This window comes from Erinaceus europaeus, chromosome 9, assembly GCF_950295315.1.
Source record: "Erinaceus europaeus chromosome 9, mEriEur2.1, whole genome shotgun sequence".
NCBI classification, from domain to species: Eukaryota; Metazoa; Chordata; class Mammalia; order Eulipotyphla; family Erinaceidae; genus Erinaceus; species Erinaceus europaeus.
This window is the reverse complement of record NC_080170.1, coordinates 89,449,769-89,474,683: the sequence shown is the minus strand read 5'-3', so window position 1 is coordinate 89,474,683 and position 24,915 is coordinate 89,449,769. Positions and strand designations below refer to the sequence as shown.

Sequence of the window (24,915 nt, the reverse complement as noted above, 5' to 3'; positions counted from 1 at the left end):
GTCCAGAACTCCTTTACAAACTTAAATAACTATAGAACTTTACAGCTCGCCTTTGTACTCCCAAATTATCCAAAGGCAAAGACTTTAGTATTTTCTCTGAGTACAGTTCTTCTTTTTTTTTTTTTTTTTTTAAAGATTTTATTTATTTATGAGAAAGATAGGGGAGAGAGAGAAAGAACCAGACATCGCTCTGGTACATGTGCTGCCAGGGATTGAACTCAGGACCTCATGCTTGAGAGTCTAGTGCCTTAGCCACTGCGCCACCTCCTGGACCACAGTTCTTCTTTTTTAATAACTGATTTATTCTTGATTTATTAATAGATACCTGCATCATTGTTTCAATGTACAGGAAGCTTCTTCCCCCTGCAGGTTTGAAATACACTTTTTAAAATATAAAATTTCCAAAATTATAATATTTTAGGGGCATATATGTCTGTTTTTAGTGATATAATTTTATGTCCACGTATGCTTGCCTTAGTTTAAGAACAGAAGAATCAAAAATAGACCCATACATTATGGTTACTTTATATCTACAAGGATGCCAAGAAATAATTCATTGGGGAAAGCCACTGTCTTTTCAATAAATGGTGCGGTCGACAATGAAGAAGTATCCTAACCCCCACAATATACATAAAAAATAACTTTAAATAAAACCACAGACTTAAATGTAAGAACAAAAAGGACACAACTCCTAGAATAAAATCTAAGAACAAATCTTGAACACTGAGTTAGGCAATCATTCCTTAAATATAACACAAAATGCACAGGTGATAAAAGAAAAACTATATAAGTGGGACATCATCAAAATTTTGTACACCAAGAAGGTAAAGATAGGACTGGGCAGTAGTGCCCTAGTAGAGAGCACATGTTATAAGGTACAAGGACCCAGGTTCAAGCCCCTGGTTCACAAATGGTAAAACAGTGCTGCAGATCTGTCTGTCTCTCTCTTTCTCTCTCTCTCTCTCTGTCTCTCCTTCCCTCTCAATTTCTGTCTCTATCCAATAAACAAATACTTTTTAATAAAGGTAAAGACAATAATAAAAAGGAGATGTTTGTAAATCAGGTATTTCATAAGGAATTATACTCGTGATATATTAAGAATTCTTAATGTTCAACAATAAAAATGCACAAGTCCAATTTTTAGATGGCTAGGAGATATGGATACACTCTTCTGCAAAGATGCTATAAATGGTGGGGGTAGATAGCATAATGGTTATGCAAACAGACTCTCAAGTCTGAGGCTCCGTCAAGTCCCAGGTTCAACCCCCCGTACCACCATAAGCCAGAGCTGAGCAGTGCTCTGGTAAAAAAAAAAAAAAAAAAAAAAAAATGCTATAAATGACCAATATGTACATGAAAAGATGTTCAACATCATTAGTCTTCAAGGGAATGCAAATTACACAGTGAGCTACTACCACCTCATACTCACCAGAATACGAGTAACTTAAAAAATGGTAGTAACAAGCACAGGTGAAGATGTAGAGAATTAGATTCTTCATAGACTGTAAATGGGAATGTAAAATGGGGCAAGCACTTTGAAAACAGTTTGGTGCCAACATCAAGCCCCATTAATCAGCCTGGTAGGGAAGGAAAGAAGGAAGGAAGGAAGGAAGGAAGGAAGGAAGGAAGGAAGGAAGGAAGGAAGGAAGGGGAGGGCCAGGCCAGCTGGCCCTAACAAAGATCCACATCTTTCCTCAAAACACCAAATGCTCATTTCCAATTGTCTTCTGTGTACCCTAAATATCTTAAATACAGTATCATCAAAATACAACTTGACATCTCCACCTTCTCTCTAGTTCAATAACAACCTCTAGTGCTTGACAGGTTAATTGACTTGCTCAGTAAATGTTTGCTGAATTGAGGTCAACTTTCAGAATTACCATACTTCTGAAATGTTCCCATTTAAGTTCATAGCATCATCTCCTTCCTATTCCTTTTTGTGTCAATTAAGTATCATAATCTACTCGTTCCCTGAAATATCTTTCATCTATCCTCTCCTTCTCTACTAGGGGTGATTTTCTCTCTATTTCTCCTACATGATCTTCTTTTATGTCATTCACTGACTTGCTTCATTAACCATCTACTGTATCAATATTTTGAAAGCACCTGTCAAGAGCAAGGAGCGAGATACAGAAAGTAGAATAGTCTTCACTCTTACTTAGTTTAGAGATTATCAGATGTCGGTACTTCTACAGAGTTCAGAGATTTATCAGCAGTCCACAATTATAACTGCAATAAATGGGTAATGTAAGAAATAAATTCTGTATGAGAGTAGTAAATATACTCTACAGAGTGAGAAAAGATCACCTTTCCTTTGATTCCTCGCTCCTATATTAAGACAATATCTATGGATGGTATGAGACCAGGTAGAGTCAGAATGCACTGGCATAAGCATAGCTCAAGTTGAAACCAGCAGCACATATGAGTGTCACAAGAGCAGAAGAGAAACTCTGATGCTGTGGTCTCTCTCCATATCTCTCTCTCTCTCTCTCTCTCTCCTTCTCCCTCTCCCCCAGGAGCAGTAAAAACATGTGTGCCAGAGGCCCTAGTGTTCATACAGCTCCCTCCAAAAAAAAAAAAGTATGAATAGGTAAAGTGAAGAATGTTTCAAGTTGGGGGAAAAGCACTTAACTTGCAATGGACCTAAGATGTGTGTGTTTGCAAAGGACCTAAGGGGTGTGTGTGTGTGTGTGTGTGTGTGCTGTTAAACATGAAGTCATGGAGCTGGGTGGTGCTGCACCTGGTTAAGCGCACATGTTGCAATGTACAAGGACCCAGGTTCCAGACCCCGGTCCCCACCTGCAGGGGGAAAGCTTTGCCAGTGGTGAAGCAGGGTTGCAGGTGTCTGTCTGTCTCTGTCCCTCTCTGCCTTCCCCTTCCTCTTTATTTCTGACAGTCTCTATCCAATAAATAAATAAAGATAATTTTTTTAAAATTTTAAATAAAAAAAAAAAAGCCAACTCAGATCCTTCACCTCATCTTGGATAGAGCTTGAAGGAGTCATGCTAAGTGAATCAAGCCCAAAGGAGAAGGACGAATACTGAATGATCACACTTATAGGTGTAACTTAAGAAACAAGGGCAGAAAAGAGAAAATGCAAAGTAAAACTAGTTTTGGTGTATTGCAACAGAGCAAAGGACTTGGGGGGTTATGATGATGGAAAAGAACCTTGAGTTGAGGGTGAGAGTGTTTTGCAGATACCTATCATGGGATATGGGAAGCTGTACCCATGTGTCAACAACTGTACTGTAAGCCACTAACCACCAATAAAATGTTTTTAAAAAAAGAGTTCGGCTCGAAAATAGTTGAGTTATGAGAAACTAGAAAGACAGCACAAAAGAAAGACGGGCCAGAATATGGCCTTGTGAGCCATGGGGATTTCACACTATCCTAATGACCTACCAGAAGCCACTGAAGAATTACAATCAAGGGCAGTTATGAAGAGAATTAAGAGAATTGACAGGGAGTCACGCGGTAGCACAGTGGGTTAAGTACACGTGGCTCAAAGCGCAGGACCCGTGCAAGGATCCCGGTTCGAGACCCCGGCTCCCCATCTGCAGGGGAGTCACTTCACAGGTGGTGAAGCAGGTCTGCAGGTGTCTATCTTTCTCTCCCCCTCTCTGTCTTCCCCTCCTCTCTCCATTTCTCTCTGTCCTGTCCAACAACGACGACATCAATAACAACAGTAATAACTACAACAATAAAACAAGGGCAACAAGGGAATAAATAAATATTTCAAAAAGAGAGAGAATGGACAAACACACCCTGGCACGTGGTAAACTGATGCAAAGAAAGCAAGTCCTCTCTCTTTCCAAACAGTTTCCTTTCAGTCAACCTTACCCAGATACAAGGACAAAGTATACATCTCAACCCTTTGCTTTCTTCCTCAAAGAATTTAAATTCCGCTCCCAAGTCTCCTCACCCCCCCCCCACCTCCTTCTTGCAGAGGATCAACATTCAGATCCTCTTCCCGCTGTGGCCTTGCTGACTTTCCTTTCCAGTCTTTTCTCTTCTCCCAACCTAAAATAAAGTTTGTGGCTTCACGTGCAGGTCCAACCATGCTCCGCCTTGTGAGTGCTCCGTGGGACTTTTCACTCCTTTCTCCGCCAAGTTAACTCCCACTCCCTCCTCAAAACCTATCCAAGCAGCCTTAAAGATAAACCTTTTCCTGACCATACAAGAGATTTAAATGACACTGAGTTGTGTCTGTCCCCGCCCCGTGTCTGTCAGTCAGTCTGTCTGTCTCTCCTGTTAAACTGGAAATTCCTTGCAAGCTACGACAGGGCAGTCCCCAGCTCCTAGCTCTGTGACAGACACGCACAAACACAGGGATCCTCTATGCAACCGTCAGGAACTCCAGGGAACGGAAAGACAATAGTTCTCCCCGTCCGGCAGCCCCGTCCCTAAGGCTCGGTAGGGCTGTAGTTGTGGATCGCCGCCCGGTCATAGCAACCTGCCTGGTTTGTTGTTTTCTGGACTCCAGTCTCCACCGCCACTAAAACTTCAGGCTCCAGGAAGCTCTCAGCCCGCCACAGGTGACCACTGCCCACCACTTCCGGGATGTTGCCTGGGTTACCGGAGCCCCGCCCCACTTCCTTGCGTCTATCCGGTTCAGCCAGTGGGCCTGCGCCTTCCCAACTAGGCGCGAGCTGCGGGGTTTTAAATGTGTTGGGAGTTTGATGTTTCCTTTCTGCCGTTTTTGGGGGGTGCAGTTATGGAAGTTAGGTATGTAGTATTACAGTGTCAATAGTGTCTCGTGAGTTCTTAAAAAAAAATGTTCCCAAATTTCCAGGTTGCAAATATCACACTTACTTGCTTATCTTTTGAAGAAGATTTATTACTAACAAAGAATGTGCTTATCAACATATGCTACCTTCAGTAGGGACAAGACACAAGCAAGGTGCCTGCTCTCGGAAAAGATCCATCATGGTAGTGGAGAGATATTAACGGCACTAATGTAAACTAGCAGGCAAAATAGACATACAAAATAGGCACAAAGTTTACTGGATTGTTTGAACTGCCCTGAATAGCAAGAATGAGCAAACTACCAAGCAAAAGTAGAGCACTGCTACAGAGTGCCACCTATACTAAGCAAAAGTCCAGTGTGTCTACAATTTAGAAAGCAGTAGGAACTTGGTGTCATGGAGACTCCTAAATACACTGAAGCCTAGACAGGCAGACTGTGTAGCCCAGGTAGATACAACGAATTTTATTCAAAAACAGAGTTGATTCCCACCACCACCACCCCCCCAAAAAAAAATCAATTTCCTTAGTCCCTGGTTTCATACTGTTGAAACACAGATACACATATTGACAAGTGCATATTCAACAACTTCAAAATGTAAAGAACTAACTAATAATAGTTTCCACTCTGAGTTTGATGTACAGTGTAAATATCCATTGAACATGGAACTCCATGCCCCTCTCAGAGTTACTGTAATACTTAGCAAAACCCTAATCTTAGGTCCTTCTGCCTCCATCGTGTTCAATTTTTCTCCTATCCTTGAGTTCAACCAGTGACTTTGCTTCCTATATCATTGAACTTGATGATTGAATAAAGAGAATTTTCCATCACAAATTCAATCCTTCTATCAGCAATTTCACAAAATTGCCTTTCAGAAACTCATACACAATTGAAACAAAATGGTGGGAATTAGAGGTGATTGTGCTGAGTGAAGTAAGTAAAAAAGTAAAGGACAACCACTGGATTTCTTTAAAAGAGAAGTCTCTTGAAAAGAAAATTTCATTTAGAAAATAATTGAATACTAAAATGTAACAAAATTTATGATGAGGTTTATAATAAATGGAAATATAAAATGGATGGCAGTGATAGATTAAGGCTGGAGAAGGAAAAAAATAGGAATAGATTACTGTAAGCTTCCCATACTACATTTTGAAATTTAACAACAATAAGTTAAAAGTGTATTCTTTAAACCCTAAAGTCATCACTAAAGTAAGAGTTGTGTAAAAAGAGATAAAAGAAAAGAGAAAAATACTTGGTGAATGTAAAAGGCAGAAAAAGAGTAAAAAGGGAAACAAAAAGCTCACAAGCTGTTGATATATGAGCATTATATTAAATGTAAATTATTTAAATTACTCAATTTAAGAAGAGGTGGGTTTTCTGTTTGTTTGTTTCTAATTCTGAAACAGTTCAAGCAGATGGTTCAGTGATAGGACACAGGACTTGCCTGCGTGAGATTTTAAGTTTGACCACCTGTGTAACATGCCAGAGTGATGTTATTATGGTCCACTCTCTTTTATTCTCTCTCATTAAATAATTATTTTTCAAGAGGAAATCCAAATTAAATACACAAATAAGTTTTAAATACATCGCTGGAAAAGGACATTTCAGAGCAAAGAATATTACCAGAGATAAAAAAAAAATCATTTCATGACAGCAAAGTAACCATTAAGTCAAAAGGATATAATAGTTTTGAACATTTATGTACCAAATAAGAGAACTTCAAGGGAAAATGAAGCAAAAATTGATAGAACTGCAAAAGGAAATGTAAATTCCACAAATTATAGTCAGAGATTTCAGTGTCCCTCCTTGAATGATTTATAATGCAAGCAAGCATAAAGATCAGTAAGTTGATGTTAGACTTGAAGAACAACAACAACCACCTTGACCTGACTGACATTTATCAAACACTATTCCAATAACCAGCAGAACATACAGGTTTCTCAAGGATACATCACATTTTTAGCATTGTGAATGATGACAGAACATTTTGATAAATTCAGAAGGAGTCCATTTTTCTGACCACAGTGTAATTAAATTAAAATCAATGTCCCTGGAAAATTTCTCAAAATTTGGAGGAAAATAATGTGCTTCTAAATAATCCACTAGTCAAATAAGAAGTAAAAATAGAATGTATTTTGAGATGAATTAAACTGGAAATAAAAAATAGCAAAATTTGTGAACAGTAACTGAGACAGTACCTCAAGAGAAATGTGTAACACTAGCACTGATATGACAAAATGTTCTCTATAATCAATTACCTTAGCTCCTATCTTTAGAATGGGGGGGGGGGATCAAGTTAAACCCTATGTAAAAAAAGAAAGAAAGAAAGAAAGAAAGAAAGAAAGAAAGAAAGAAAGAAAGAAAGTAAAAGAGAAAGAAAGAAAGAAAATATTAAGAATTAAATCTGGGATATGGAGATTGGGCGGTGGGAATTGTGTGGAGTTGTACCCCTCCTACCCTATGGTTTTGTTAATTAATCCTTTCTTAAATAAAAAAATTTAAAAAAAAACAATAAGACAACAAGGGCAACAAAAGGGAATGAATAAATAAATATTAAAAATAATTCACAAAAAAAAAAAAAGAAATAGTCGCTTGTAAATGGGGAGGTGGCTCAGTGGGCAGAGCACAGAACTTGCATGCATGGGGCTCTGGATTCAAAAAAAAAAAAAAAAAAAAGAATTAAATCATGGTCCAGGAGGTGGCACAGTGACAAAGCTTTGGACTCTCAAGCATGAGGTTTTGAGTTCGATCCCCGGCAGCACATGTGCCAGAGTGATGTCTGGATCTTTCTCTCTCCTCCTGTATTTCTCATAAATAAACAACAAAGAATTAAATCCCAGTCCAAAAGGGGTAGGGAGAATAAAACTAATAGCTGAATCTTTTGTAAGGTATTATCTGAGACCTTGTGCTTATACAATAAATCTTGCATCAACTGTCTATTTCCAAAGATCAGCTGCTTTTAGAGATTCATCAGCTTATGATTCCCAATTGGAGTAGACTTCAGTTGTATGGAATTCTGAGTTGTTTATTTAGTTGATAAATATAAAATCAAAGATGGGTTGACTAATGTATTTGTTGCTAATATATTGCCTGATAAAGTACCTCTGGTGACATTCAAGAGCAGCTTTTATCCAATGTTTGCCACAATGCAATTTCTTTCTTTTTTATTTTTTCACTTTTTTTCAATGTTTTTTTATTGTTGTAGTTATTGATGTTGTTGTTGTTGGATAGGACAGAGAAATGGAGAGAGGAGGGGAAGACAGAGAGGAGGAGAGAAAGATAGACACCTGCAGTCCTACTTCACCACCTGTGAAGCGACTCCCCTGCAGGTGGAGAGCCGGGGACTCGAACCAGGATCCTTATGCCAGTCCTTGCACTTTGCGCCACCTGCGCTTAACCTGCTGTGCTACTGCCCTACTCCCTAGATGCAATTTCTTAATTTAATGACCTACTAAGGAATGTTGTAGGAGAGCTTTGATGGAGGATGTGGTAACATACCATTTATGGATATGGAATTATACCCCTGGAATCTTATAATTTTTTAAAACACAATCAATTAAGCAAAATTAATCACTAATTTAATTTAAAATTAAGCCTTTTATATTTTTCTCATGATAAGACTGTGTATAGTATATAATTTCCTTGCAGCAATCTGTTCAATCTTCATGCAACAGGAAAGCATATTATATCAAGAGTGGAATTTCTGAATGTATAACCTTTCCTATTAACCGTTTATAACGACACAAGTGATGTGTGTCAGAGAAACTGTATCACTATGGGTTAGTGAGGTTATCTTTAGCCAAGAAAGAACAAAAATTTCTGAAAAGTTTTGCTAATTTTAACTTAAGGATGTCATTGATTCTTTTGATTTTCCCAGAAGTTTGTGGGTCACAAAGGCAGCATAGTGTTTTAGAAGAGGTAATGTCTTACAAACTTCTGCAGTGGTAATTCCCATAAAGTATGTGCCTTGTTCAGTTAATATAAAGGTGGTATATCCCAGGTTGGAAAAAGAAACATTTCAGAGACTGATGGGTTTTCAGCAAATGCACATTGAAGCAAAGAACTTCAGTGCATTCAGGAAATGGGTTAAAATCCCATGATGAGTAGGAGTTGGATTAAAAATCCATTTAGAAATATTTAAAGGGTCCTTTGAGACTTCATTGTTAAGTCCTTTAATGCCTTATCTTCACAGTTTTCCCAGGATTATGTTATTCACAAGTAAGACATGTTCCAAAAATAATTTCAGCTATTTTTAAGTTTCCCGACTATTGTTTATCTAAGATAGCAAGCATTTTCTCATTACCAAAATAAGTAGACTCAGAGAAATTCAGCTAGTATTTATTGAACTCATCCATCACTACCTTGAGTAGAGCAGCCATTATCTGAGTGAAGGGCACACCATGTGTTTGTTTGCCTGTTTTTCATTTTTGCATATTTTCATTCAGCTTCTGAATGTGAATAGTTGATAGCGACTATTTTAGGTTTTATCTTAAAAATCCTTGGTGATATATTTAGTTTCAGGGCTTGATTATCCTGTTGTTTAGCAAGAGGTGTTAGATAATTTCCTGTAACTTTTATACATCTCTGTTAGTTAGGCCTCAGCCTTTATAAAAAGTTTTTTCACTGGGAAGTAAAAATGAATTTAAAATTTCAGAACTTGTTATGCATGTTTTTTTTAATTTATTCCCTTTTGTTGCCCTTGTTGTTTTATTGTTGTAGTTATTGATGTCATCGTTGTTGGATAAGACAGAGAGAAGTAAAGAGAGGAGGGGAAGAAAGAGAGGGGGAGAGAAAGACACCTGTTGACCTGCTTCACCTCTTGTGAAGCGACTCCCCTGCAGGTGGGGAGTCCTGGGCTCAAACCCGGGTCCTTGCGCTGGTCCTTGTGCTTCACGCCATGTGCACTTAACCCGCTGAGCTACCGCCCGACTCCCTGTTATGCAGTTTTAATAAGCACTCCAACAAAGTGAGAAAACTCTCCAGCTTCCAAAGCATCATCTATTACTCCAGGAGCATGTCTTCTTACTATCTGGGTGTCTGTCTATTCTCTGTTCTTGTGCTAGTTGATAAACTCTAATATGTATGATAAATTCTTCCCTCTGAATATAAACTGATTTTAGCTCAAGTAGATAATTTAATATTTATATTTATGTATTACTTTGGATAGCTACAGAGAGAAATTGAGAGGGGAGGGGGAGATAGAGAGGGAGAGAGAAAACCAGAGTATCATTCTGGCACCGGGGATATTGGGAATCAAATTGAAACCTCATGAAGCCAGGGTCAGTGCCTTACTCACTGTACCATTACCCATGTACCAAAGTTTCAACTCTTAATTAAGATGGGGGGGGCAGGCAGTGGTACACATCTGTGAGCAAATACATTACCATGTGCATGGGCTTGGGTTTAAACCCCTGGTCTCCACCCACAGGGGAGGAGCTTTGGAGTGGTGAAGCAGTGCAGGTGTCTCTTTTTCTCTCCCTCCGTCCCCCTCCCCTTTCAATTTTTCTCTATCCTATCAAAATTTTTTTTAAAAAAGCTACTTAGACCAGTAGATTTATTCTGCAGGCAAAGATCCCCAGCAGTAACCCTGGTAAAAAAAAAAGAAAACCCTAAAATATAGGGCTTCACTTACTTAATCCTTATGGCCTAACCGCCCATGTAGAGTGGTGTACTAGAGTGATGAATGAAGGTAAATATATATGAAGGTAAATATATATATATGCCATCCTACTGTACTTCAAATGAAGGTAAATATATATATATATATGCCATCCTACTGTACTGATTCATTAAGACAGTCAGAACAATAATCTACTATAATGAAGGAGGAAGTATGAGGAAGAACTAATGATGGGATAGTGTTTGGATTAGGTACTAATGAGATGAAAGGGAAAACAGTTGCAATGATGTCCCTGAGATCCTGAATAAGTCAATATCCTTGGCCATTTGATATCTTTACTGGAAGGATAGTAATGTTATGAGTTAGCACAGGTTATGAAGAGGTATTTCGATATAAGCCTATAGATTTTAGGCCTTTCTTCTTTCTGAAAAAAAATGGATAACAATCTCATATGATCTATCTAAACTTTATAGATTCCATTCCTGTTTTTTTTTCTATATCAATTCCTGTGGGAATTTTAGTAAGTAGAGAGTTAGGTACAATGTCAAAATCTTTATCTAGAGTATACATCAGATACAGTGAAAAAAAGTTTATATAGAACAGATATCCCTTTATGACAAGTCTTCTTAAACTTCTAATCTCTCTGAAGTGCTGTTAATATTACAGACCTATTTACAAAGTCACCCTCTCTACAATAAATTTGTAAGGATTGTATCATAACAGAATGAAAAGTTTGTAGTCAAGGACTCAACCATGATAGTTAAGGGATGGCAAATAGAGGAAAATCTGCAGGTCACTTGAAATATCTACTGTTTGTGTTTTCTATTTTTACTCCAAGAGGCTGAGCAAAGATGGTGGTATTTAGTGGCGAGAGATAAACATTGTTGGAAGATGTATTCTAGTTTACTCCAAAATCTACTATAGTTTCAATTTTGTTTGCTTGCACAGTTATGGTTCTATTAACTTCTACTGGGAATATTCCAAATGTGACTTTTAATCAACGTTGGCCTGTTTTTCTGACTTTTTCTGAGGCTTTTCATGTAAAGTGTGATCCTGTAAGAGAGGACTAATCTAGTCAGTCTTTGTCATCTAGATTTTAGCATATAAGATTATAATAATTTGCATACAAGTTGACATGGGTCGAGTTACTCTGGGCCATATGCAGCCAAGGAATTCTAAGTTCTTCTTTGAATATTTGCTAATCTAATTTAGGCTTAGGGAAATCTTTCATTAAAGCTCTTAATTCATTTCATAAATTAAATGGGGCCCATGTTTAAGGAGATGCAGGAGAGACAACAGAAGGATAAGAGAGAAGAGGGAAAGTCTGATGTCTGTAGAGACAGACAGTAGCTCAGAACTATGGAAACTAAGGAAACTATGGAAATGAACAAAGACCACCCAAATGAAAACAGAGAACTTGCAATAGCAAGCCACCATTACTTGTACTTGACAGAGATTCAAAGACAGATAGGAATAGGAATGAGGAAATTTATAGTGAAAATAAGAAAGTTTTAGAAGGACTGATCTTCATAAAATTTCGAGATGGGCTAACAGAAGAGGTTTATAAAATTTATTTGGATTCCTCTGAGTAATTCTGAGTTGGAAGCAAGGACAAAAAAAGTTGACAATTACTGACAACTTCCTTATCATTCTAAACCATCTGCTACAGAGATTGGGGTTTGGCTTCCTAGACTGGTTGCTGCAGAGGTTATGGGTCAGATGTCTATTGTCATATATAGTTTGCCCATTGTTTGTATATTCAGTATCCCACAATAGAAGTTTGCCATTGTAAATATCTCAAGACTTTTACTGAGTAACTATATTTTACTTTTTAGTTGTTGAACTGGGAATGATGTGGTAAAACTGTTTGGTCATATAAAAATTTAAACATTTAACTTTCCAGTGCACTTTCAAATATATTCCTTCAACCCTTTATTCTTACAGAAAACTTGTGGTCTGGAACACTAGTTCCCTAAAATCATTCAGTGAATTGGGATGGAAAAAGGATTAGGTTATAATATAAAGTGATTTGTAGAATTACTTAAAAATTGTCTGGCATAGATATTATCTATAATGACTTTAAAATAATTCCTTTAAGGTATCTGTTATACTAAATGATCTTTAAGAATTGCTCCTGACTTCTTTGCTTTAAGTCAGGATAAAGCCTTGAAGGGTCATAGCTTCCATCAAATACCTACAAGTCTGTCATGTAGAAAAAGGATTAGATGTATTACTATGACTCCAGAGGGCACAACTCACACCAGTAAGTGCTGGAGAGGCAGATTTCAACTTAGAATGTGAAGTATCTATATAGTAATTAGAAACAACACCGCCCCCCAACACACACACACACACACACACACACACACACACACACACACACACACGGAAAGAACTACTCTGTAAAAGGGACAGTTTCTCATCTCTCATAATATTTGAGTAGGACTCCCCATGAGTATTTATCTTTAGAGTGCCTAACTTGACCAGACTAGCCAATGGCAAAGAGTTTTATATACTTTAAGTTCATGAAATTTTATTGAATTTTAAAAAGAAGTATAGACATTTTACATTTACAAATTCTCAAAGTTATGATACCAGTGTCTCAAAAACAAGCTCTATTTCAAATTTTGCCCCAGCCTCTTCTTTCAGTTAATATTTTGTCCTTAAGCCTATGGATTTGCACAGAAAGTTTCTTGAAAAAATAAGCATCATCCTAATTGAATCTTTCATCAGCACGGTTTGTTGATTATGCAGTTATTAAACTATACATCCAATGTATTGTATTCACTTTTGATGTTTTCATGAATTGTAGGAACTTAAAGAGGTTCCCCCCCCCCCGAAATACTTTTGTATGACTGGGAAGTGCTAGGATTTTAATCTATAATGTTGACTTTTAGAAAGCAGTCTTTTTCTTTGGATGACTTCTTTATTAATATTCCTTCAGGCTGAATACAGTTATATCCTTTCCGAGTTCACAAATAATTTGAAGGTGAAATAAAACAATGAGTCTTCTTCCAAACCCTAAGTTTGATTGTTTGGCATACTCTAATAGGTCTTCTGATAGGTCTCTAATCCTCTTCTCATCCCATCTTTTATCTGCTCCTTTAACTTCTTAAATTTAATCTTTTTTTTTTTTTTTTTTTTGCCAGTGAGCTGTGGTTCCTCTCTTTTGATAAACAATACAGAATCCAGGGACTCTCAGAAGCTGAGAAGTCAGTGCAGAGATGAAACAGTGGAGAGGCTGGGAAAGAAAGAAATGCCTTCTGCATAAAACCAGTTACTGAGTCTTCTTTAACTTCCGGGATCAGACTTCAGGCGGTGTTCCCAATTGTCCTGTTCATCATATCTACCTCTTAATGACTGTACATATTTACATACGTACACATATGGCATGGGAGAGAAAAACTAATGACGTGAAATTCTCATCGGAAAGTAGGAGGTGACAAGGAAATACAACAGGTTATTTTGGAAAGGGTTCTAATAGCGAAGGAAGAATTGAGAGTTAATAGTCATCATTCAGAAAGGCAGCAGTATCTGCAGGCAGCCAACTAGAAAAAACGCACCTCTTTTGGAGACAGGTGCTGTAGCTTTCTATTTCTTCCTCTCAGCCAGAAGACACATGCATTTGAAACGCACTGAATGTCCTACACAGATTTACCCTACCAGCGGATGTGTCTTTTTAATATCTCCAATCAAAAAAAATTAATTTGATTTTAATTTTCTATTGAGATCTATCTGGCTGGGGAAATGGGTGATTCTCTAAAATGAGAAAGAAGGGAGAAGGAAGAGGACGCAGAAGCCTGAGAGCAAAGCAGCAGACCCTGGCCCCCAATCCACCAGTCCGCGTGCACCCAGCTGGTGACCTCCCGTGGAGACCCCAGGAGGCCGCTCAATATTTATTTGGTCTGCCCTTTGCTAGCGATCGTCGGCGTGCAGACCTCGCCCGCGCTGCGTTTTAGCTCGGAGCTCGCTGGCTCGCTCGCCAGCACTCTTCTGCCGGGCGGCCGAGCGCCCCACCATGCGCGGTTACCCGCGGTTCTCGCTGCTCTGTACGCTGCCCTGGCTCCTGGCAGCCGCGGCGCCCGGGCACGCAAGGCAACCCTACGAGCGGCACCAAGACCCTCGCGACCCTGCCAGGGGTGCAGATTTCGACCGGGTCTACAGCGGAATGGTGAACGTCAGCACTGAGAACATCTACTCCTTCAACTACACCAGCCGGCCCGGCCAGGTAAGACACCTTCTCCCCACCCTCCCTGCGCACGACTCCCAGGAACTTGTCTCATCTCATAGCCCCGTCGCTGCTAAGGGTCTTAAGGGTCTCCTGGAATCGTCTTCGGGAGACCTCAAGGCCCAAGGGGGACCCTAGTCCCTTTTCTTCTTTAAAGCAATCACAGCCTTTCCCAAAGTGCTACATCCTCTGCAACCGGTCTCCGGTACAACTCTGCTTTTCCTCATGCAGCGGCTGGCCTGCTCCTGGCATTTCTGGGCTTTGCAGAGGTGCTGCTTACCCTCCCTGGCTGTGGGTCCTGCCCCCACTCCCGCTGGGCCTTTCTGTTTGAAAACCACGATTTAGGGTTGCAGAGAGAAAGGGCTGCACCTCTGTTCCTAATCCCCAGCAGAGAAGGAACCTGATTTCATTTGGATGATTCAGCTAGACCCTTCTATTTCACAGCGTGTGGGGAGGGAGAGAGCTGCTCAGAATCTAAAAGGAGAATGTGTGAGGATGGACGCAAGCTGCAGAAGCTCAGTGTAGATAGACAGTATTCACTTCCTGCGTTTATATACCATTGTCACACGTATGTACTTAAGAGAAACCAGAAGAACCAGGCTAAAGATACTGAGACTACAGTCACCAGGTTTTGATTTTAAGTAAAAGTAAAAAAAAAAAAAATGTGTGTGAAAGTTCTAGACCTATTCCTGATAAGACAAGGGGAGGAAATGACTATTTCAGTAACTATTCCTTTGCAGCATACACTGATTATATAATGCAAGAAATGTATCTAATTAGCTGTTTCTATCTAATAGGATATCCAGAGAAAAGAAAAAAAATTCTTAGTGTACCTACCTCTGAACCTTCTTCTCAGATAGATGTATATACATATCATTTGCTATGCCAGCATTCCCTACCCTCTCTGGAAATTCTGGGATCAAATGATTGGAATACCACCAAATGCCTTCCTCTTTATCACTTAGGCTAACAGATACTCAAAACTTGTAACTTCTGATAATATTGAGCCAGAAGAAGCTATGTGCCCAGCTCCATTCCCAAACATCTCCCAGGTGTGTGAATTGAGCAAGTGCCTCTCCTCTCCTGTCCGGCACCAAATCCTAAGGCACTTCTCACCATGGTAGCCCAGACCTCATGCTGTCCCATTCTCCCCTAACCTTCAGGTTCTGTGTCCTGAAGTGAGCAGAATGATTTCGTGTAGAACAATTCCATTGTACACATACAGCAGAGGTGCAGGTTTTATGCCACAAATCTGATGTAATTAACTTCTTTCTAGCCAGTGTGGATCATAGGCCTGCTTATATTACATTTAACATATGTACGTCATGTTAAGTGTAGCTTTGCAATTAGTTCTAAACAGATTAAAGTCCTAAAAAAAACATTTTTTTTTCTGTACTGTCAGTTTTTCTTTAATCACTAGCAAGAAAATTCAGATGGCTGCTAGGGCAATGGCTCAGCAGGTAAGAGTGCACAGCTTGTATGCTTATGTTTCAGGTCAATCCCCAGCACCTCATATGATCCGATTCTTCTTTCTTCTCTCTGTTTCATAAGTAAATACCTAAAAAAAAATATCTTTATTTATTTGTTGGATAGAGACAGTCAGAAATTGACAGGGAAGGGGGTGATAGAGAGGGAGAGAGACAGAGAGACACCTGCAGCACTGCTTCACCACTTGTGAAGCTTTCCCCCTACAGGTGGGGACCAAGGGCTCTTTTGAACCTGGGTCCTTGCGCACTGTAACATGTGTACTCAACCAGGTGTGCCACCACCTGGCCCCAATACTTAAAAATTTTTTAAAGAAAGCTTGAATGATATTTGCAAAGCAAATAACAGGTTTAGTTTTACTACATCTCTACTTAGAGATAGGTCCGTTTTTATATTAAATATTTTTTATTTATTGTTAGCGACAGAGAGAGATTGAAAAGGGAGAGGGAGATAGAGAGGGAAAGAGACAAAGAAACAACTGAAGCCGTGCTTCATCACTTGTGAAGCTTCTTCCATGCAGGTGGGGGCCAAGGGCTTGAATCTGAGGGTTTGTGTACTATAATGTGTGTGTTTAACCAGGTCCACCACTGCCTGTTCCCAGACTAACTGGTTTTTCACTGTTGTTTCGGTCTTTTCACCCTGAATATTCAGTGAATTCCTCTATTAACACACTGGTTGTACTGTGCATAGTTGGGGAGGGGTCACCTGTTTGACTTTGCTAGAAAAGTAAATGATACTGAGAATAGAAACAACATTGTAGAGGACTGGGCTGTAGCACAGCGGGTTAAGCCCACATGGCGCCAAGTGCAAGGACTGCCTTAAGGATCTTGGTTCAAGCCTCTGGCTCTCTACCTGCAGGGGGGTTGCTTCACAAGTGGTGAAGCAGGTCTGCAGGTGTCTATCTTTCTCTCCCCCTCTGTCTCTCGATTTCTCTCTGTCCTATCCAACAACAACAAGAGCAATAACAATAAGGGAAACAAAATGGGGAAAATGGCTTCCAGGAGCAATGGATTCATGGTGCAGACACCAATCCCCAGCAATAACCCTCTAGGCAAAAATAAACAAATAAAATTAATATGGGAGTCGAGCAGTAGCTCAGTAGGTTAAGCACATGTGGTGCAAAGCATAAGGATCCCGGTTCGAGCCCCCGGCTCGCCACCTGAAGGGGAGTCACTTCACAGGCAGTGAAGCAGGTCTGCAGGTGTCTTTCTCTCCCCCTCTCTGTCTTCCCTTCCTCTCTCCATTTCTCTCTGTCCTATCCAACAACGACATCAATAACAACAATAATAAAACAAGGGCAACAAAAGGGAAAATAAATGTAAAAAAATAAAATAAATATATATTATTCATTTAAGAAAAGAAGAAAGCATCATATTTATCTCTGTCCCCTAGGGCCTAACTCATTGCTGGGTACTGAGCATCTCTACTCATTTTTTAAAAATATATTTATTTATTCCCTTTTGTTGCCCTTTTTGTTTTATTATTGTAGTTATTATTGATGTCATTGTTGTTGGATAGGACAGAGAGAAATGCAGAGAGGAGGGGAAGACAGAGGGGGGAGAGAAAGTTACCTGTAGACCTGCTTTACCACCTGTGAAGCGACTCCCCTGCAGGTGGGGAGCCGGGGGCTGGAACCCGGATCCTTGCGCTGGTCCTTGCGCTTTGTGCCACATGTCTACTAATTTTTTTTTTAAAGAGAGGTAGAGCAAGAAAGAGTGATAGAGACAACAGTACAAAGATTCCTTCAATGCAGTGGGAGCAGGTCTCAAGCCTGGATTGTGTACATGGCAACACAGCATATTATTCAAGTGAGCTATTTTACTGGCCCTTTACTAATTTTTTTGGAGGGGGAGGACAAATAATTAAAAAGCAATGAAAGAAATCTATAAAGCTAACTAAAACTCTTTTTTTTTTTTTGCTTCAGAGGGTTCAAAGTAAGTGGTTGGTTCAAATAAAAGCTTTTCATGAAAAATTTTATGAAAAGCAAAATTTAAATTTTTTTCTGAGACTATGCCTAGTCCATTTTTGACTAGGTGCTAAAATACTTCTTACTATATAAAATAATGTTGATAACTAGTTTTTTAAAATTTTTATCTTTATTTATTTACTGGATAGAGACAGGCAGAAATTGAGAGGAAGGGGAAGATAGAGAGAGGAAGAGACAGAGAGACATCTGTAGCCCTACTTCACCACCTGTGCTGCTTTCTTCCTACAGGTGGAGACTAGGGCTTGAACCTGGATCCTTATGCACTGTAATATGTGCACTCAACCAGTGGGCCACCACCCAGCCTCAGATAACTAGTTTTTAAAATATAACAACATAAAGCTGACAATCCCAGCAGTCAGTTCCTGAAATTATATTAGTCTAAGGAATCAGTTGGGAATCATAGAACTGACAGATAATGCACATGTTTCATTTTTTCTATTTTTTATTAGTGATCTGCAAGAATATAAAATTACAGGGGTCTAATTCCACACAGCCTCCATCACTGAGGTTCTGTGACCCGATCACTCCTGTCAGTTGCCACCGTACTTCTCAGTCTTAGTAGCTAACTCAAGTATTTTAATTATTTTAATGCCAGTGAGCAGTAAAATAAACTGGATACCCTCAAGTCTTACAACTTTTTGAAACTCTTCTTTGATATGTAAATACAGTTGTATAATCTGCAACCCACTGACAATATCAAATTACCCTCCTCTTCTTCCAGTCAATATCCCCAATGATTTCTCTAAAGATGACATTTTTCTGACTTATCTATGCAGACCATTACTCTATTTCTATCGAGTACCCCCTCTTTTTGGTTCTTTTTTGCATCACATTGGATTCCAGCAGCTACTTTTCCATTGCCACAAACACAGTGCTATTGGTTAAACACAACTCCAGCAGGATTTTGCTGGATGTCTGGAATAACATAAGGAATTGCTGACCAGCACAAGATAGTTGATTGATTAGATTAAATCAGAAATCTAGGCAACACTCTCAAAAGTTTACCAGCTATCCTTTCACCAGAGGAAATTTCAAGGTGATAGAACTCTCAGAAGCTGTCAGCATCTTTCTGACCAACCCCCATCCCAAATGTTGACTGACCTCCCAGGTCTCCCATGTCAAGAGGTCTTTGCCTTCAGTTGTTCATCCCAAATTCATTAGCGCATTCTGCTAAATAAAGATCTGTGAACACAGCAAAGCTAGAACATGACCGTTTTTCCTTTAACATTCAGCAAAATTTTGGTCCCTCTTCTGCAAAGTTCATTCACCCCTCATCAGGCTAAGAAAGAATTTGTTGAAAACTGAGAAATGTTACACATGTACAAACTACTGCATTGTACTGTTGACTGTAAGTCATTAATTCCCCCAATAAAGAAAAGAAAAGAAAAGAAAAAGCTTACAGAAAAGAATTTTTTTTTCTCTTTCAACAAACCATTGTTATGTTTGCCACTATTTTTTCTTTGGCTTGGAAGAAAATGCCAGTTCTAAATTTAGGCCTCAGTGAAGAGAGGAAGCTGCTTTTGGAGCCTTTGCTCCTATCTTTCCTGTTAGCTACTGCATCTTCACCACCAAACGCTGACCCAGAGAACTACAAAGCCAAGCATGTGCCATGCTGGTTAGCTGAGATCAGCATCAGGAAAAATCTCACATGCCTTCCGGACAGAGAGTAAGGTAAATAAGAAGTCGTTGTTAAAAAAAAAAAAAAAAAAAAAAAAAAGCTGAAATAATGAAGTGACTGGTTTAAAGAAAAATGAGGGAGGTGCAGGTTAGGCAAGACCATGGTTCATTTGATTTCTCCAGAGGGAAGTGTTTGGAGAGTTCTTTTAAAGGGGGAGTAAGGTTTCACTGGCAGCAGTGTTTTTATAACCACAGTGCTAGTGCCGAATTAGGAGGAAACACCTTGTTGAGAAAGTCTCCAGGGATATGTTTGAGTATGACAGGAAGTAGAACTGTGGGCTTATTGGTAAAGGAGACTAGTCTTGTAGAGACAGGTGGCATGTAAATAAAAAATGTAACCACTGTGCAACAGGGTCTTCTCTGAGGCTTTTAGCAAAAGAATTCATAGTTTATCATAGATTTTTGAATTTTAAATGTTTCCATGGAAATATTTCTATTTTGTCTGTTAAACTGAAGGCATTTTCCTGTGTCTAAGGAACAGTCTTTGACTTTTTCCATATTCATAACTCAAGTATAAATACTTAACTGGCATATACTTAGAACCAGTTATACCAACTAACCAACCTTTTGGATCCAGATTCAAAAAGCCCACCTAGTTCTCATGAACAGTGAAATAAATGTGTGGACACTCCTGTGATGGCATCTGTTGATAAATGTTGCTAGCTACATAAAAGAATTATAAACTTTTAAAAAAATATTACTTATTCCCTTTTGTTGTCCTTGTTGTATTGTAGTTATTATTGTTGTTGTTGTTGTTGATGTCATCGTTGTTGGGTAGGACAGATTGAAACAGAGAGAGGAGAGGAAGACAGAGATGGGGAAAGAAAGACACCTACAGACCTGCTTCACCGCTTGTGAAGTGATATCCCTGCAGATGGGGAGCTGGGGACTCGAGCTGGGACTTTTTTTTTTTTTTAAGAATTATTAACTTTGATGTAATAGTGGCTTCTCCTAACCTGGTATGTTCTCTCCCTGTGCTTTTTATGTATTGAGGACAGCCACCACCTCTACCCTCCTCCTACCTTCTCATACCAAACTAGACCAGAATTTGTTTGCAAGGAGAGAACCATCTCATTAAGCACATTATTTAAGTAACTGATTACTATCTCAGTCAGTTGGGGCTGTTTGAATGCCGTGGTCTAGATGACTTGAAAAAACAAAGGTGTTTCTCACCGTTCTATGGGCTGTGTAGTTGAAGATCAAAGTGTCAGCTGATTGATTCAGTGTCTAGTGAAAGCCAGCTTCCTGAATTGGAGGCAGTGACCTTCTAGCTATATCTCAACATGGCCCAGAGAGCAGAGAAAAAGCAAGCTCTCTCCTGTCGTTTATAAGGGTACTAAGCCTATCACAAGGATTCCACCCTCACAATCAGTACCTTGCAAAGTTTCCCTCTCCAAACAAGATCAGCGCCTTGAGAATTAGGCTTCAACCATGAAAGAGAATGGGGAAGGGGCACAACCATCCAGTTCATAAGAGCGACTCTGAAAAGAGAGCAGTGACTTTTAAAAAAGAGCATCAGCATCTCATAAGGGTGGTTAAGGGTCAGACACTACTCCAATTATGAATCTGATTTTTAAAGTTTTATTTATTTATTTATTTATTTGCCTCCGGTTATCGCTGGGGCTCAGTACCCGCCTAAGAATCCACTGCTCCGCTCCTGGCGGCCACCTTTTTTTCCATTGTTGCTGCTGTTGTTGGATAGGACAGAGAGAAATCAAGAGAGGAGGGGTAGACAGAGAGAGGGAGGGAAAAATAAGACACCTGCAGACCTGCTTCCACCGCTTATGAAGCGACGCCCCTACAGGTGGGGAGCCTGGGGCTCGAACTGGGATCCCTACACTGATCTTTTTGCTTTTTTTCAATGTAACTTCCAGAAACTATAAAAACAAGCCTGTGGGACTGGGCTGTGGCTTACCCAGTTGAGCATATCTGTTACAGTGTACAAGGCTCTGGGTTCAAGGCTCTGGCCACTACCTGCAAAGGGAAAGTTTCACAAGCGGTGAAGCAGTGCTACAAGTGTCTCTCTCTCTGTTTTTTTCTCCCCTCTTGATTTCTCTCTATCTGTATCCAATAAATAACAAGTAAAATATTTAAAATAACATATATATGGTTCGCATTACCTATTTACTGACCAGCACTCTTCAAGTACTATAAGACTGTAAAGAACTCAAATATCCCACATAGAGCTTTGTTGGAGGAGATGAAGTCTGAAAAGGTCATAATAGATAAGCACTACTTGGATAGGCAGAAAGTAAAGGAAAAGACATTTCAAATATGGAGTAACATATCTGATTTATTTTTTGGCAAAAATTCAGCAGAGGTGGTGTGCACATTTCTATAAAGAGACACATAGTGTTCAACTTCACATTGTGTGATGACAGTCACCATTGTTTATGACTGACTACTTGCACTAGAAGTATCATGAAAATCATATATATATATGTATATGTATATATATGGGGATTCTTTACAGTAAACAGTAAAATACAGTAGTTTGTACATATGTAACATTTCTCAGTGTTCCACATAACAATTCAATCCTCTCTAGGTTCTCCTCAAAAATTGTATTTTAATTATTTTATATTTTTCATTTATGAACTAAAATACTTCTAAACCTCTCTTCATCAGCTATCTGCTAACAAACATGAAATGAAGTCTACATTCTCTACCTTTATCAATGTTCAAAATACTGAATTAGTTTCCTAGCATCCTACAATGATCAACTGAGTTTAACTTAGCCTTAACATGAACTCATATATTTAAACATGTTTCAATATATTTAAAGTGTTTCATTCCATTGCAGTTATCATTCCTATTTAACTCGAAAGTGTTCATCTTTGGCCAGTGAGTGCCAATTTCAGTTGGCTCCTAAATTCTTTTGTTAAAACCCAAATGTTTTCTGGCATGAAAAGAAGTTGTTCAGGCTTATCAGGTGTAGTTCTTGTACTCACCCTGAAGTCATCTGCTTAAAGGAACATCAGGTTGCTTTGAGTGAGCAATAGATTTTAGAGATCACAATTTTAATAGCTAAAGGACTTAAATGAGTATGCATTTTTTCTAATCCTTTTCAGTGAATAGTTAAGAAATACATTATATCGGATTTCTAGTATTTCCAATTCAAATTTAGAAATGCAGAATTATTCTTTAACTTTTTTAAAATGAAACTCATTTTCTTTTTTTTTTTTTAAATATTTATTCCTTTTTATTGCCCTTGTTTTATTGTTGTAGTTATTATCATTATTGATGATGTTGTCATTGTTGGATAGAACAGAAAGAAATGGAGAGAGGCAGGGGAGAGAGAGGGGGACAGAAAGATAGACACCTACAGACCTGCTTCACTGCCTGTGAAGCAACTCCCCTGCAGGTGGAGAGCCAGGGGCTCAAACCAGGATCCTTATGCTGGTCCTTGCACTTTGCACCACATGCACTTAACCTGCTGTGCTACAGCCCAACTGCCAGAAATGCAGAGTTTTTTTGGTCTTCATTGATCTTACCTCTGTATTTTCTTTCTTCCATGACCAAAATCCTAGTTCTCAAATATATATTAAGAAATCTCTTTTTCAATTTGATTTTATTTTACATTTATTTATTTTCCCTTCTGTTGCCCTTGTTTTTTATTGTTGTTGTAGTTATTATTGTTGTTATTATTAATGTCATTATGGTTAGATAGGACAGAGAGAAATGGAGAGAGGAGGGGAAGACAGAGAGAGGGAGAGAAAGATAGACACCTGCAGACCTGCTTCACTGCCTGTGAAGCGACTCCCCTACAGGTGGGGAGCCAGGGGCTCAAACCAGGATCCTTAGCCCGGTTCTCTCTCTCTCTCTCTCTCTCTCTCACTCTCTCTCTCTCCCTCCCTCACTCTCCCTCCCTCCCTCTCCCTTTTCCTCTCCCTTTCCCTCTGTCTGTCTGTCTATCTATCTATCTATCTATCTCTCCCTAGACTCTTGATTTCTGGCTGTCTCTATCCAATGAATAAGAATTTTAAAAAAAGAGATTTCTTGGGAGTCAGGCAGTAGCACAGTGAGTTACTAAATTGTATTTACTCATTTGTATTTCTTTACTAATTTGAGTGCACAAGTACGTATTCATGCACATACACATGCACACTTCAGATAATACGACTAATATTACCACCCCCAATAAGATTACTGGAAGCTGGAAGCAGTTTAAAATTCACTTTTATACTTCCTTTTACCTGAGGGCATATTTCATTACCCTTTAACTGTCTTAAAGTAATGAATGTATCATTTTTCCCTTAGATGCAGTTATGCTTCCAACTTATTGGCTCATTTTTTTCTATTCCAATTTTATTAATTTAATATTGGTTTGCAAAATTATAACATAACATGGGTACATGTTCCATTCAGAATTCCCACCACCAGAGTTCTGTGGCCCCATTCACTCCACTGGAAACTGCAATGTTTCTTCCAAGGTCACAGATATGACTGACTATTATTTCTTTTTTTTAATGTTTATTTATTTTCCCTTTTGTTGTCCTTGTTGTTTTATAATTGTTATGGTTATTATTGCTGTTGTTATTGATATTGTTGTTGTTGGATAGGACAGATAGGGAGAGAGAAAGATAGACACCTGCAGACCTGCTTCACTGCTTGTGAGGCCATGCCCCTGCATGTGGGGAGCTGGGGACTTGAACCAGGATCCTTGCGCCAGTCCTAGTGCTTCACGCCACATGCGCTAAACCTGCTGTGCTACCACCCGGCCCCCGCTGACTATTATTTCTATAACTATCTGTCTACCTATCTATGTATATTTTGCCCATTTTTCTCTATGGTCCTGCCTTTTCTTCCTTTCTATGTCACACCTATGCCTCTTGCTACTTCAGAATGTCTTTCCTTTTTTCCTTTTCTCTTTCTGGGTCCTGATGGAATTGGGTTTCAGAGCCTTCAGAGTCATCTTTCCAGAACATTTCTCCCCCTCCGGGAGTATGGACCAAAATTCTTTTGCAGGGTACAGAAGGTGGAAGTTATGGCTTCTGTAATTGCTTCTTTGCTGGACGTGGGTGTTAACAGGTCGATCCATACCCTTAACCTGTTTCTTTCTTTCCCTAGTGGGACAGGGCTCTGGAGAAGTTAGGTACCTGGACACATTGTTGAGATTATCTGCCCAGAGAGGTCAGGATGGAATCATAGTAGCATCTGCAACTTGGTGTCTG

The 24,915-nt window shown here is 39.2% G+C and overlaps 2 protein-coding genes across 17 annotated transcripts in view; one reads left to right on the top strand and one right to left on the bottom strand.

The window, feature by feature from the left end:
- SPICE1 (spindle and centriole associated protein 1) overlaps nucleotides 1-4,552 on the bottom strand; it is a 50,935-nt gene extending 46,383 nt beyond the window's left edge. For 9 of the 10 annotated variants that reach the window (XR_009551655.1, XR_009551656.1, XR_009551654.1 and 6 more), the window contains exon 1: nucleotides 4,458-4,552. The gene's annotated coding sequence lies outside the window, so the exon portion shown is untranslated. The remainder of the gene's footprint in view (nucleotides 1-4,457) is intronic. The other variant, XM_060198358.1, reaches the window with a different exon arrangement.
- A 9,169-nt stretch (nucleotides 4,553-13,721) lies between these two features.
- The window catches only part of SIDT1 (SID1 transmembrane family member 1), a 154,742-nt gene continuing 143,548 nt past the window's right edge, over nucleotides 13,722-24,915 (top strand). For 3 of the 7 annotated variants that reach the window (XM_060198355.1, XM_060198354.1, XM_060198353.1), the window contains exon 1: nucleotides 13,723-14,592. In XM_060198355.1, the coding sequence (XP_060054338.1) occupies nucleotides 14,383-14,592 (210 nt within the window). In that variant the 5' untranslated portion in view covers nucleotides 13,723-14,382. Of the gene's footprint in view, nucleotides 14,593-24,915 lie in introns of all 7 variants that reach the window. The other 4 variants (XM_007516322.3, XM_060198351.1, XM_060198350.1 and 1 more) reach the window with 2 other exon arrangements.